General features: G+C 35.9%; 1 protein-coding gene across 7 annotated transcripts; it reads right to left on the bottom strand.

Annotated features, from left to right (window-relative positions):
- Positions 1-917: 917 nt before the first annotated feature.
- LOC145317554 (SPRY domain-containing protein 3-like) lies at positions 918-14,040 on the bottom strand. 7 transcript variants are annotated; one of them, XR_013879028.1, is made up of 10 exons: positions 13,867-14,040; positions 13,288-13,335; positions 12,556-12,630; positions 11,999-12,215; positions 11,713-11,763; positions 11,348-11,484; positions 9,696-10,207; positions 2,927-3,204; positions 1,279-2,364; positions 918-1,155 (listed from the first exon to the last, which is right to left on the bottom strand). XR_013879028.1 is itself a non-coding variant. In XM_080158695.1 (9 exons), the coding sequence occupies exons 1-9, from the start codon at positions 14,038-14,040 to the stop codon at positions 2,351-2,353; spliced, it is 1,506 nt and encodes a 501-aa protein (XP_080014821.1). In that variant the 3' UTR covers positions 918-2,350. The 7 variants fall into 7 exon arrangements, 2 of the variants coding, with proteins under 2 accessions (XP_080014821.1, XP_080014822.1); XR_013879029.1 differs by having other exon boundaries at positions 918-1,439; positions 1,843-2,364; XR_013879030.1 differs by having other exon boundaries at positions 918-1,428; positions 1,843-2,364.
- Positions 14,041-14,050: the final 10 nt, after the last annotated feature.

Genomic DNA, 14,050 nt, shown 5'->3' with positions numbered 1-14,050 from the left:
GCTGCTTCTATTACAGCTTTGCCATCAATAAATAAAAGGTCTATTTCGCATATCTTCCGTAAAGGTGTTTAGTATATTCTAAGACACGAGTAAAACGCTAATATTCACTAGATAGCTTACTTTCTTAATGAAAAGAACTAATGGCAAGAAAAATAACGATATCGGAAAAGCGACAAAAAAACTGTAAAATTCGTCGAATGCTTTGTTTTTGTCAAACTTATAAGGGGGGGGGGGGGGGGCGAAAGTGACACTTTTTGAAACCAAAACTAAAAGTCAAAAGAACTCAACTAAAAAAAAGAGTTACAGGTCTGTGATTTTGCATGGCAGTTGCTTTATAGGGGTACAATATGGAACTGTGAAGAAACGGCGGCGCAACCGCCGAAAACCGCCGAGAAAAGGCAACAAAAATTACGGCGGGAAACGGCGGTTTTCGGCGGTTGCGCCGCCGTTTCTTCACAGTTCCATATTGTACCCCTATAAAGCAACTGCCATGCAAAATCTCAGACCTGTAACCCTTTTTTTAGTTGAGTTCCTTTGTTGACTCTTAGTTTTGGTTTCAAAAAGTGTCCCTTCCCCCCCCCCCCCTTTATTTTAAAAATATTATAGAAAAATTACTATGAACAATAAAATACCTAAGGTTTTAAAAGTAAATATCTAAATAATTGGCCATATTTGAAATTTTTATTAAAATTAAAAATTAAGATCACGTCCATTTTTAAGGCGGTTTAAGCCCAAGGGGGGGGGGGGGCTAGGAGGGCAGGGACAATCTACTATCCATAACTATCTATTGCTTAAACACTAGGAAAGAAAATCATCACAGTTAAAGTTAATTTAAAATGACATTTTTATATTTATAACATTTTACACGTATCACAATGTGCAAATGAATACAAATAAATAAAAAAAAAGAAACACACTAAGTTGAAATAATATATTTAACAAATAAATTTTCAAATAATAATGTAAATTTATATTATAATAATAATAATTGATAGCTAATTCTAAGCATTACCTTGTGATCACAACAAGAAATAAATACTTAAAGCACAGGGTTCAAGTACAAAAATTATCTAATTTTCGCATTAAATAAAAAAATATTTACAGTATTTCATAATTTACCTACATAGTTGTAAACAAAAGACTGCAGAGCTGGATCTTTAAATCATTTAAGTGGTGAGTCAGATCGGGGTGTGCCGAATTTCAGCCAATCACAGCGCGCATTTCATAAAATGCCGTGCTCTCATTGGTGGAAAGTTGGCTCACTCCGATCTGGCTTACCACTAAAATGATTTAAAGATCCAGCTCAGTACTGCTAACGAACGGGAGGTCAAAAGTTTTGCCATTTAATAATGTTAATTAAAACATGTTTTTGTCTCCGTAGGTAGAAGATACTGGCTAGCATACATGTAGAAATTTTACTCAATGCTTCTAAAGGAAGCCTGCAAGAAATGCACAGCTGAAAGTCTGCCACAAATAGTCCAAATACCCCAATTTTGAAGCCATCAGATTCAATAACAAAAAAGTTATATGCATTTTAAAATGACAATTTAGGTGGATGAAAATTTTGAAATTCACATACACATGAAAATTTTAAAAAAAGTTTTAAAAATTTTCCAGCACTCGTTACCTATAGAAGTTTCAATATTAAATTACGTCAGGTAGAAGCACAATTATGAGCATATTTTGGACACAAAGTTACAATACCTGTAACTGATTACATTTTTACAATAAAACTCCCATTTTCAAAATTTCTACTAAAAATAATCGGTTTCTGTGAGAGGTATTGGGTCTACTTGTGACAGTCTTTCAGCGGTTAAAGCAGTGTATTTCTTGCAGGTTTACTTTAAATGTCTATGCAATATACATTTGTTCACGTTTAATCCCAATGTGTCACTTACAATTAAAATGCAGATTTATTAATCGATGCAAATAATTTATCCTTTTTTTCTACTTTTTAAAAATATCTACCTAATGTTAATATTATTGATGCGTATAAATTGATTATAAATAACATAATTTTAAGCACAATGTTTTAATGAATATATTATTCTAAATACGTTCTTCAAGTATAAAAACGGAGACAGAAAAAAAGTGTTATCCGATGCAAATTTTGCATAATGATAAATGATATTTCGGATAACGCTTTTTACCCTACTGTCCTTCATTACGGAAAAAATATAGGCTATTGCGCTATTCTTACTATTCGGTAGGGTTACAAAAAAAAACAAAAAAAAACTGGTGAATTAACCAGACAGTGGCCTCAGCTCAACTTTTACTTTTTCTTGACTGCTCATCATTCCAATGGTTGGGTAGAAACCACCCTTTGGTAGATACACGTCCTTCTTACCAATTAATTTGCCATTTCTGAAATTATACAAGATGTATGAAATCTTTGAAAATTAAGAGCTAATGTTTAAAATTAAAGATATTATTTTTTTTATTTAGCGAGAAATGACCCACAACAATCAATAAGGTTTCATAAATCAAAAGTCAAGAATATTCAAGTCATGGTATTTAGAAAACGACAAGACACATTAATACGATCCATGACAGAAAAAGGGATAGCCAACAAGTTTTTTTTTTTTTTTTGGGGGGGGGTGGGGGGAGGGTGGAATATAAAAGTCATTATTAATATTAAGCGTTGACCCATCCCTATCAGTTACTCAAATTTCTTACAATAAAGGTATAAAATTATTATTGTAGTAATGTAATCTCTAATATTTATCTTATCACATCAATCATATATTTCTTATAAACTTACTCTTGATATACCATAATGATGTTAGTTAGTGGAATTAATAAATACCAACATACCAAAATACTTCCCCTCATTAAACGACGAAACCTTTACTAATATTTTACTAATGATTAGTTTCTGCTGGTTCCATATTGTAACAAATTTTCAAGTCCAAATATAGATTACTACCTGGTGAAGAATACTTGAACTTTGTCTCCCTGTTTTTGCAGATTAACTGCCTGACAATATTCCTCCTCCTCTCCACTATCTGGCTCCTCCCCCCACCCCAGGGGAAGGTCTCCGTATTGTTCCCCTCCTCCCAGAGGCTCCTCCTCTTCACTGTCAGATCTAACAATAGATAGATATGTAGATAGATAGGAGAACTATCTGGCTCCTCCCCCCACACCAGGGGAAGGTCTCCGTATTGTTCCCCTCCTCCCAGAGGCTCCTCTTCTTCGCTATCAGATCTAACAATATTTATATTCATCTATAATACAAAGTAGAATGATATCTGTCCGTCTGTCCCTTAAGATCTCTGTAACCACTGAACCGATTGGATTCTACTCTTCAGGGTATATACCTATTGGTCCTGTAGGGGTTTTAAGCTATTTTCTTGGGGAGTAAGACACCCCAAACCCCCCCAAAAATGAAAATTCCCCCCCCCCCCAAAAAAAAATTCGTATTTTTTCCCATTTTAATGTTTTTTATGTTTTTATATAATTTTACATATTTCTTCATTTTTATATCTTTTTATATTTTTTTATACTTTTTTATATTTTTTATATTTTTTATATTTTTAGATTTATTTCTTCTTTTTAAATTTCTTTTCTTCTTTTAAACTTTGTTTTTTCAAATTCAAAAAGATTGTGAAACCTTCCTTCTCCTGTAGGGGCGAAGCCCTAAAAAGGCTAATGGCAAAGCAATTTTTAAAGACATTAAAAAAGAGAAAAAATTCGAAGGTATTATAAAATATAAATTAATATAAATAAATATAAAAAGTTATAACAAGTTATAAAGATTTATAAAAAGTTATACCTAAAGAGTTATATAATACAGAAAATTATAATATCTAAAAAAAATGTAAACAAAGGGGGGGTTTTTTAATGCAACCATCTCGTAATCAGTGATTAAATGGCACTTAGAATCCGAATTTCGATCTGAAATTTTGCATGAGTAATCCTTGGTAGGTCTATTTTCCCTAAATTGAATAAAAAGTTGGAAAAGTAACGGCTGGCGGCTGGCAGCTCAGCCGTTTTGCCGTTTTTTGCCTATTTTCAGGGCAAATTCATTGTTAATTACGTAGGAATCAACTTTTAAAAAAATATTTTTGGTTTAATTCATGGTGAATGATAGCAATAACCATTTTTTAAATTTCTAGTATCAGCTGCTAAACGGCTAGAACCGGCTGAAAACGGCTGGGAGCTGCCAAGAGAATGAAGGGTAGATATGGCTTGTGACGTGTCTAGGGGTAGGTTTTTATGGCTGCTGAGCTCAAAAATACTTCCTAAAATAGTGGCCGCCGATCCATTTGGCAGCTGGGTAACAGCTGCAGCTCAGCTGGGAGCGGCCAAGAGTAGAATGAGTAGATAGGGCATGTGACGTGTCTAGGGGTAAGTTTTTATGGGTGCTGAGCTCAAAAATACTACCAAAAATAGTGGTGGCCCATCCATATGGCAGCTGGGTAACAGCTGCAGCTCGGCTGCCAGCGGCCAAGAGTAGAATGAGTTAATTGAGTACATAGGGCTTGTGACATTTCTAGGGGTAGGTTTTTATGGGTGCTGAGCTCAAAAATACTACTAAAAATAGTGGCGGCCCGTTCATATGGCGGCTGGGTAACAGCTGCAGCTCAGCTGGGAGCAGCCAAGAGTAGAATGAGTACATAGGGCTTGTGACGTGTCAAGGGGTAGGTTTTTATGGGTGCTGAGCTCAAAATTACTACTAAAAATAGTGGTGGCCCATCCATATGGTTGCTGGGTAACAGCTGCAGCTGTGCAGTAAGCCGTTGTTTAAACTCAGCTGTAAGCACTTTTTAGGACTATGGAAGGTTAACTAAATATTGAATATTTTAGTATTGATTATGTTGTTAAACAGCTGAAATTGGCTGAGAACAATTACCAACAGATAAAAGTTTAAGACATAGCTTGTGATGTGTCAATGATATCAAAAAATTTATTATTTCAGTAGAATTAAACTTCGCCCAATTAACATTATAACTTTATTTCATGGACATATTACTAGTAACACTTTTTTAATTTCTAGGTTTCACTGAAAACTACCAAAAACGTCTGAAAACAGTTATCAACAGCCAAAAGTATATGTTGTAGATATAGCAATATAGGGGTAGGTTTTTAACTTTTTCTGGGTGTGTTGAGCTCAAAAATACTACCAAAAATAGTGGGGTCCAATCCATATGGCCGCTGGGTAACAGCTACAGCTGAGCAGCAGCCGTTACCCTAATGCCATATGGATGGGCCTTTTTATTTTTGGGGAGTATTAATAAGCTTGGCACCTATAAAAACCTACCCCACACATAACAGCTATGTCTTAAACTTTTACTTTTATCTGTTGGTAACTGTTCTCAGCCAATTTCAGCTGTTTAACAACTAAATCAATACTGAAATATTCAATATTTGGATATCCTTTAATAGTACTAAAAAGTGCTTAGAGCTAAGTCTTAAACAAAGGCTTACTGCACAGCTGCAGCTGTTACCCAGCAACCATATGGATGGGCCACAACTATTTTTGGTAGTTTTTTTGAGCTTAGCACCCTTAAAAACCTACCCCTTGACAAGTCACAAGCCCTATGTACTCCTTTTACTCTTGGCTGCTCCCAGCTGAGCTGCAGCTTTTACCCAACTGCAATATGGATGGGCCGCCACTATTTTTGATGCTCAGACCTACCCCTGTTACACAGCAACCATATGGATGGACCACCATTATTTTTGGTTGTTTTTTTGAGCTTAGCACCCATAGAAACCTACCCCTAGACACCTCACAATCACTATCTACTCATTCTATCCTGGCTGCTCCCAGCTGAGCTGCAGCTGTTACCAAGCTGCCATATGGATGGGCCGATACTATCTTTGGTAGCATTTTTGAGCTCAGCACCCATAAAAACCTACCCCTAGACACCTCACAAGCCCTATGTACTCATTCTACTCTTAGCCGCTCCCAGCTGAGCTGCAGCTGTTACCCAACAGCCATATGGATGGGCCGCCACTATTTTTGGTAGTATTTTTGAGCTTAGCACCCATAAAAACCTACCCCTAAACACGTAATATGCCCTATCTACTCATTTCACTCTTGGCCGCTGCCAGCTGAGCTGCAGCTGTTACCCAGCTGCCATATGGATGGGCCGCCACTGTTTTTAGTAGTATTTTTGAGCTCAGCACTCATAAAAACCTACCCCTAGACACGTCTGAAGCCCTATCTACTCATTCTACTCTTGGTCGCTGCCAGCTGAGCTGCAGCTGTTACCCAGCCGCCATATGGACGTGCCGCCACTATTTTTAGTAGTATTTTTGAGCTCAGCATCCATAAAAACCTTTCCCTATACACGTCACAAGCCCTATGTACTGATTCAACTCATTCTACTCTTGGCCGCTCCCAGCTGAGCTGCAGCTGTTACCCAGCTGCCATATGGCTGGGCCTTCACTATTTTTTGTAGTATTTTTGAGCTCATCACCCATAAAAACCTACCCCTAGACACGTCACAAGCCCTATCTACTCATTCTACTCTTGGCCGCTCCCAGCTGAGCTGCAGCTGTTACCCAGCTGCCAAATAAATGGGCGGCCACTATTTTTGGTAGTATTTTTGAGCTCAGCAGCCATAAAAACCTACCCCTAGATATATCACAAGCCATATCTACCCTTCATAATCTTGGCAGCTCCCAGCCGTTAACAGCCGGTTCTAGCCGTTTAGCAGCTGGTACTAGAAATTTTAAAAATGGTTATTGCTATCATTTACCATGAATTAAACCAAAAAAATGTTTTTAAAAGTTGATTCCTACGTAATAAATGATAAATTTGCCCTGAAAATAGGCAAAAAACGGCAAAACGGCTGAGCTGCCAGCCGTCACTTTTCCAACTTTTTGTTCAATTTAGGGAAAATGGACTTACCAAGGATTACGCATGCAAAATTTCAGATCGAAATTCGAATTCTAAGTGCCATTTAATCACTGATTACGAGATGGTTGCATTAAACCCCCCCCCCCTTTTTTAAAATTCTCCCTTGAACCTTTTGGGAAAAAGCCCCTAGAGGCTAGTGCTTATAATAAAGCAATAGAATCTCTTTGTAAACTGCGAACCAAAAAAATAGGCAAATCCGAATTTTCAGAATGGCAGCTTCAATATTCATTTGGGATGATTTTACTGTAAATATAATATGTAGATGCATCTTTTTGTTACAAATTTCCACCGTTGATTTTTTATTAATCAGCACCAATGAAGCACAAGATCTTAAAAACAGCATTTTGGGTAAAAACTGGTGAACCAAAAAGATATGCAAATCCAAAACAAATCATTGGAAAAACGATTTTTTTGCACTTTTCTTCTGTTTTAAAGATTGATTCTGATAAATTAATAATTTTTTAAGGGATTTATGCATTAATTATACTGAAATGTAGTATAAGGTAGAAATTAATGATTTTTTTAAATAAGAAATATTAGAAAAAAAGAAATTTGACCCCTATCACTTTAGAGGTCAGCGGCTGACCTCCAGTTTAATGTATTTAGCTTAATACATGTTAAAGATAGAAATTACCCTGAAAAGTATACAAAAATGTTTTTAAATGTGTTAAAAAAAATCATTTTAAAATCTTGATTTTGAGGATGATGTCCTTTTAGATGCTCCTATTGGTGATGATGGTGAGCCAAATGTTATCTAAGTACATGCCCATTACAACAACTTGTCTATCAACTTATGTACCATTTTTTGTAGTCATAGCAATCTCCAATGGAGCCTCAAGACAAGAAATATAACATCTTCTAAATACGACAGTATTTACCTTATGCAATGAAGTAATTAAAATTACATTTTTTTTCTTTTTTAATACTGCTTAGCTGGAGGATGCTATGAATACAAAAATTGAACCATAGTTCAATATATAAGTTGTTATCATGGTCATGCACTTTGATAATATTTAGCTCACTATCACTACCCATAGGAGCATCTTAAAGGCCATCATCCTCAAAATCAAGATTTTAAAATTGATTTTTTTAACACATCAAAAATCATTTTTGTATACTTTTGGGAGTAATTATTATTTTTAATATGTATTTAGCTTCATCCATAAGACTGGAGGTCAGGAACTGTCCTCTAAAGTGATAGGGGTCGAATTTCTTTTTTTCTAATATTTCTTGTTTAAAAAATCATTAATTTCTACCTTATACTACATTTCATAATAGTTAATGCATAAATCCCTTAAAAAATTGTTAATTTATCAAAATCAATTTTTAAAACAGAAGAAAAGTGCAAAAAAATCGTTTTTCTTTTGATTTGTTTTGGATTTGCATATCTTTTTGGTTCACCAGTTTTTACCCAAAATGCTGTTTTTGAGATCTTGTGCTTCATTGGTGCTGACTAATAAAAAATGAACAGTGGAAACTTGTAACCAAAAGATGCATCTACTTTTTATGTTAACAGTAAAATCATCCTAAATGAATATTAAAGCTGCTATTCTGCAAATTTAGATTTGCCTATTTTTTTGGTTCGCAGTTTATTTGTGTGTCTGTACCTAAGGATCTCGCTCACCGCTGAACCGATATGGTACTCCTTTACAATGTAGCTTCTCATAGGTCCTGGGAAGGTTTATAAATATTTCAGAGGAGGGTACCACCTCCCTCACAAGAGAAATAACCAGGGTTGTCATTTTGGGCGGGCGCTTTTGGGCGGTCAGTTTTGGACGGGCGGTTTTGGGCCGCCCAATATAAGGTCCTTTTAGGCAGTTTTGGGCACCTCCCTTTTAGGGGAAGAGAAAAAGGGGAGGGGATTAAAAAAGAGGGGGGGGGGGGCGGGTCTATTTTTTTGGGTGATATCCTTATACTAAAGTAACAGGATGTGTGTCTGTTTGTTTGTGTGTCTGTACCGAAGGATCTCGCTAACCGCTGAACCGAACGGGTTCTCCTTAGCTTCTCATAGGTTCTACGAAGGTTTATAACTATTTTGGGGGAGGGTACCACCACCCTCCTAAGAGAAATCGCCCCTAGAAAAAAATTACACTCCCCCAAAAACTTTTTTTAAAATTTTCTAAACTAAAAATAAAAATGGGGGAGGAAACCCCCCCCCCCAAAAAAAATATAAAAAAAAATAATCCCCCCAAAAAAATTTTTTCTACTTTTTCTTTTCAAATCTAATATAATAATTGGATTATCGAATTTGACTCTCCCCTCCTCAAGTGCCCCTAGAGGCCTCTAGGGCCGTAGCCGCTAGTTAACTATATAAATTAGTAAGCTTTTTTGTATCTAGAGAAGGATTTCGCTAACTGCTGAACCGATATGGTTCTCCTTTCCAGTAGAGCTTTTATAGGTCCTGAGATGGTTTTAGGCTATTTTATTTCTAATAATTGTCTAGTTATGGCTTTAGGCTATTTTATATCCTTTTTATATGCTTTTTGCGACATTTGCCCAAAAAGAGTGCCCAAAACCACTTTTGGGCGCCCAAAACCCGCCCTAAACCCTTTTGGGCAATTGGGCCGCCCAATATAAAAAAAGTGCCCAATTCGACAACCCTGGAAATAACCCCTAGAAAAAAATTCCCCCCTTCCCAAGAAAGGCCGTCCTTTTGTGTATAGGTCTTTTGTAGCCTGACCGACAGACCAAGTAAATTGTATACTGTTGCTCATTGTTACATATTATCTTCACTGTCTATCTTGAATAGCAACCGAGAAATTCACGTTTATAAATAAATGTTTACTTTAATTATCTTGCCAAAAAATATTACTTAGGATGTAAAACATACCTTAGCTCGTAATCCCTGGGAAACAAGACTCCACAGCCCATAATATCCCCCTTGTAGCACCTCGGTCCAAAAGGATCCCCCGTACCACTCCCCATAAACACTTTCCCGTCATCTGCATGGTACGCTATGCTGCCTTTGTTCCAGCCGGGATGTCTGTCTTTAGGATAATCCTTTCTTGCCAAACCTATTGCAATGTAACAGCTAGAGCCAGGATCAATTATTTCTATTTCAAAGTAATGTGAGCGCGTGCAGAGCGCAGTTTTGGCCTGGGCTAAACCCACGTCTACCAATGACTTGCCACGCCCAACATATTCCAGCAGCTGACCGTTGAGACGGATGTCGTGCAGCCTGTGCCACTCCTCTTTCTCCTCCGAGTCCACGGACATGGCGACGTCGTCCTCTGATGAGTTCCAGCGCAGGCCCATGTTCAGCTTCACCTCTTCGGATGGACGTTGCAGCGCAAATGCTGGGAAGAGTCCACCGGGTGGGTAGGGTATTATTTGTCTGGCAACCTAAACATTATTATTTTGTAACTGCTAAAATATATTATCGAAAAATATATATAATATATTAGTTTTAAGTATAAGTGTATATAACCCTGACAACTAACTGGATCTAGTGTTTGAGACCCTTTTCATCTGCTAGCAAATTGCTTTTTGATCGTTTGTAGCGACTTGGCTGTGTTAATATTTCCGACGCTATTAACTGATATTTAAACGAACAATTGAAAGTCGGCACAGGTGGGGACATACAGTTATTTAACCCCTTCCCCTTTATTGTTTTGGTTAATTGATCGAGTATGTAAAAATAAACATGCTATTCAATGACTGTGAAAATAGAGATAGAATCTAATACAGTGTGTTTTTTTTTATGAGAATTTTTTTGAAAGCAATTTTACCCCACTTATAGTTATCAGAATTTAATGATTAATGGCTTATTTTCTTAGTTTTTTAATGCAATTAACAGAACAACAAAAACATATTTCAGTTTTTATATAAAAAGTACAGTAAAATCTAAAATTCAAAACTTAGGTGTCAACATCTAAAAATGGTTTTAGCGCATTTTTCTTATGCTCAAATAATCAACCTTTTGCAAGAAAAATATTGGATTTTCTGTAGTCGACTTTGGGGGGCCAGTACTCCCTCCCTGGTTGAGATATGACCTTAAAACTTTAATATGTTCTAGTATATGTCCCTAATAGTATCTGTATACATTTTTAGCTCTATATCTCAACTTTGAAGTGTTTAGCAGCCATTCTTGCAAAAGGTTGAATATTTGAGCATAAGAAAAATGCGCTAAAACCATTTTTAGATGTTGACACCTAAGTTTTAAATTTTAGATTTTACTGTACTTTTTAAATATAAACTGAAATATTTTTTGTTGTTCTATTAATTGCATTAAAAACGAAGAAAATAAGCCATTAATCATTAAATTCTGATAACTATAAGTGGGGTAAAATTGCTTTCAAAAAAGTTCTCATAATAAAAACACACTGTATATTCCACTAAATGTTGGATTGTTAGGAATTGAGTTGGAAAGAAACACAAAAATATAGCCGTTTATTGTATGACGCTTTTTCTAGAAAAAGCTATGCTTTGTAGATAGGTTAAGTGCTTTTTTGGTTTCGACAAAGAAACCATAATCTAATTTACCTCCTTTCCATTTTTGGTGAAGAACACTGGGACAAAGGCACCATTTCCTGCTGAGAGACTTTCCACCTTGATACCACAACCAACACGATCCCCAGCCTGCCAAACCTTACCTACAGAGTGACCGCGCGGCCGACCCTGACCAATTTTTATTTCAATATCTATTATCTAGGGTGCTTTAAAATACTAGATACTTGGGTTACGAGATTATGTCCCCTCTTAATATATTGATAACACAATAATACATTATTCTAATAAATTAAGACTTCATAACAGGACACAAAGTTTTATATAAAATAAAATATCTCTGTAAAATGTCTCGTATTAAGTAGTTATTTAAAAAATAAAGATGAATTGAAATAATTCCTTGTGAACTTTCCCCTCCATAGCATTTAAACCTATACTGTCAATTCCATAACCTGAACACAATTTAAGTAATTTCAAACTAATCTGTTTTTTGATTTTTTTTTTAAATCTACAAAAATAAATATCATGTATTCAAGTAATTTGCTAGGAAGAATTAACAATCTTTTACTGACGGTTGATGTGTCAGACAGACCGTGATATAAATACTCTATCAATAAAGAAGCTCCCCTATATATTAGAATTAGGTACAGGACTAATTGTATTTGATTTTTTAAAAACAGAATGTACCTGGTAATATATCTAATGGGTATCTATGAGAACACAACCCAATAAAAGGACCTCCACCCCCTCCCCCAGGTCCAGCACCACCTGCACCACCACCAGCTGCTCCACCCTCAGGCCGTGGTACCCCCAGACTGACCAGTTCCAGTTCAAAATATGATCTTTCTTTTGATAGAGGTGTGCTTGATATGTACATGCCTGGTAGGCCCTTCTCACTGTTATACTGAAATTTGTAATAGTTATTTATCGCATAGTATTATAGACAGCTTTCCGAGAATATAAAAATGTACAATCATAAGATTAAAACCAGTTTTTTTAGCCCCTAGATGCCTATAAGTTACATGATTTCAGATTATTCAGTATGGCTTAGAAATGGACAGTAATCGGTTTCCAAGCCATAATGGAAAATAAAAATTAAATCACCTTAATCAATTCCGGCGTAGGTTATTAGTAGGATACAGAAAATAATTCTTAGTTAACAAGACTCCATTATGGACGTCTGACCCTACAAATCTCAAATATAGAGAAGCTTCGCTTTCAAATATTTAAGAAAATAAAATTACCTTAAAGTTCGAATTTGTTTGTGTTAGTCTTTCAACTCTGGGTTTTAATTCTTCTTCTGGTGGCAAAGCAGCCTGGTCAAATTAAATCGTTCTTTATAGGCCAACTCTATTCTACGTCTTTAGTACTGCAAGTCATATAACAGTAGTCCTTAATTTTCTTATTCTAATAATGGTGCCAAACGCCTGATTTAGCAGAAGTAGAAACAATTTATAATGGCTTTAGCTGTGACTAAGTTTTAGATAAAATCAGCTGATAGATAGATAAAAACTACGTACGATAAAAATTTCATTTATAAAACTCGTAAGCAAACATTTTCGACTGAAAATGTAAAGGGGGAGGTCATTTTCTAGTAAATTCCGTAAAGGTGTGTGTGTTATAAGGCCTAAAAATAGTAGTAGAACGATAAGGTGCTCTATATATTTGTATTCCCTATTGAATAGAACAATAGGGAGCACCTTATCGTTCTACTACTATTTTTAGGCCTTATAACACACACACCTTTACACACTTTTACGGAATTTACTAGAAAATGACCTCCCCCTTTTTTGTTCAGTAAAAGTTTTAACAAATAATGAGAGATATCTCTTGATTTTCTCATCCATCTGATTATTTACTTTTGATGATCTTCTATTTAAACAGAGAAAAGCATAAAAAAAATTAGGAAAATGAATCGAAATACAAAAATTGTCTGGAAGCAATTTTTTAACAATCTTAGAATGATTTAATTCCTGTCTATAAACTGGAGGACGTAAATCAACTGCAATTCTTTCCCAGGCATTCTAAAAACAAAAATATGATAAGTTTTCATGAAACAATCGCCACATGATCTTTATAACAAAGTAACAGAATCTTTGTGTGTCTGTACCGAAGGATCTCGCTGAACGCTGAGCAGATATGGTTCTCCTTTACAATGTAGCTTCTGAAAGGTCCTGGGGAAGGTTTATAACTATTACTATTGGGGAGGTTACCACCACCCTCCCCAGAGAAATCGCCCCTGTGAGCGTATCTGCTAGTGTTACATACTTAATTAAACCAAATACCAACTACTATTACTTCGACACGTAGACAATGAGACTTTCAACTGCTTTATATAACGACAAAAAATATTTCCAATTTATATTGAAAAATAAAAACCTATTATAAAAATTTAGAGACCAACAAAAATTTTGTGATGCTATTGTTTTAATAAACATACATTCAATCAAAAGAAAAATTAAGGAGGGGGGGGGGGGATTTTTATTTCTTATAAGTGTACAAACTCTCCCCTCCCCCCTTAAATTAATTCATAACCAATCCTTAGCCTCACATACCTGTGCGCCTAGATGATAAGCTTGTTCAAAGTCTCTTATGGCGGGACCAACCGGTCTGACGGCGGCGGCGCCTGGTACTCCAAACATTTCACGATTGGCTGCTCTCTCCGCCCTCTGGCGAATAATGGCAACAATCTGATCCCTACTGGCCGGCTGCATAAGCCGAGGCTCCATTCCCCTATTA

The sequence above is a fragment of the Acartia tonsa genome, chromosome 4 (assembly GCF_053477335.1).
Source record: "Acartia tonsa isolate MP-2025a chromosome 4, ASM5347733v1, whole genome shotgun sequence".
Lineage (NCBI taxonomy): Eukaryota > Metazoa > Arthropoda > Copepoda > Calanoida > Acartiidae > Acartia > Acartia tonsa.
Note: the sequence above shows the minus strand (reverse complement) of the source record. Positions and strands in the feature narration are given on the sequence as shown.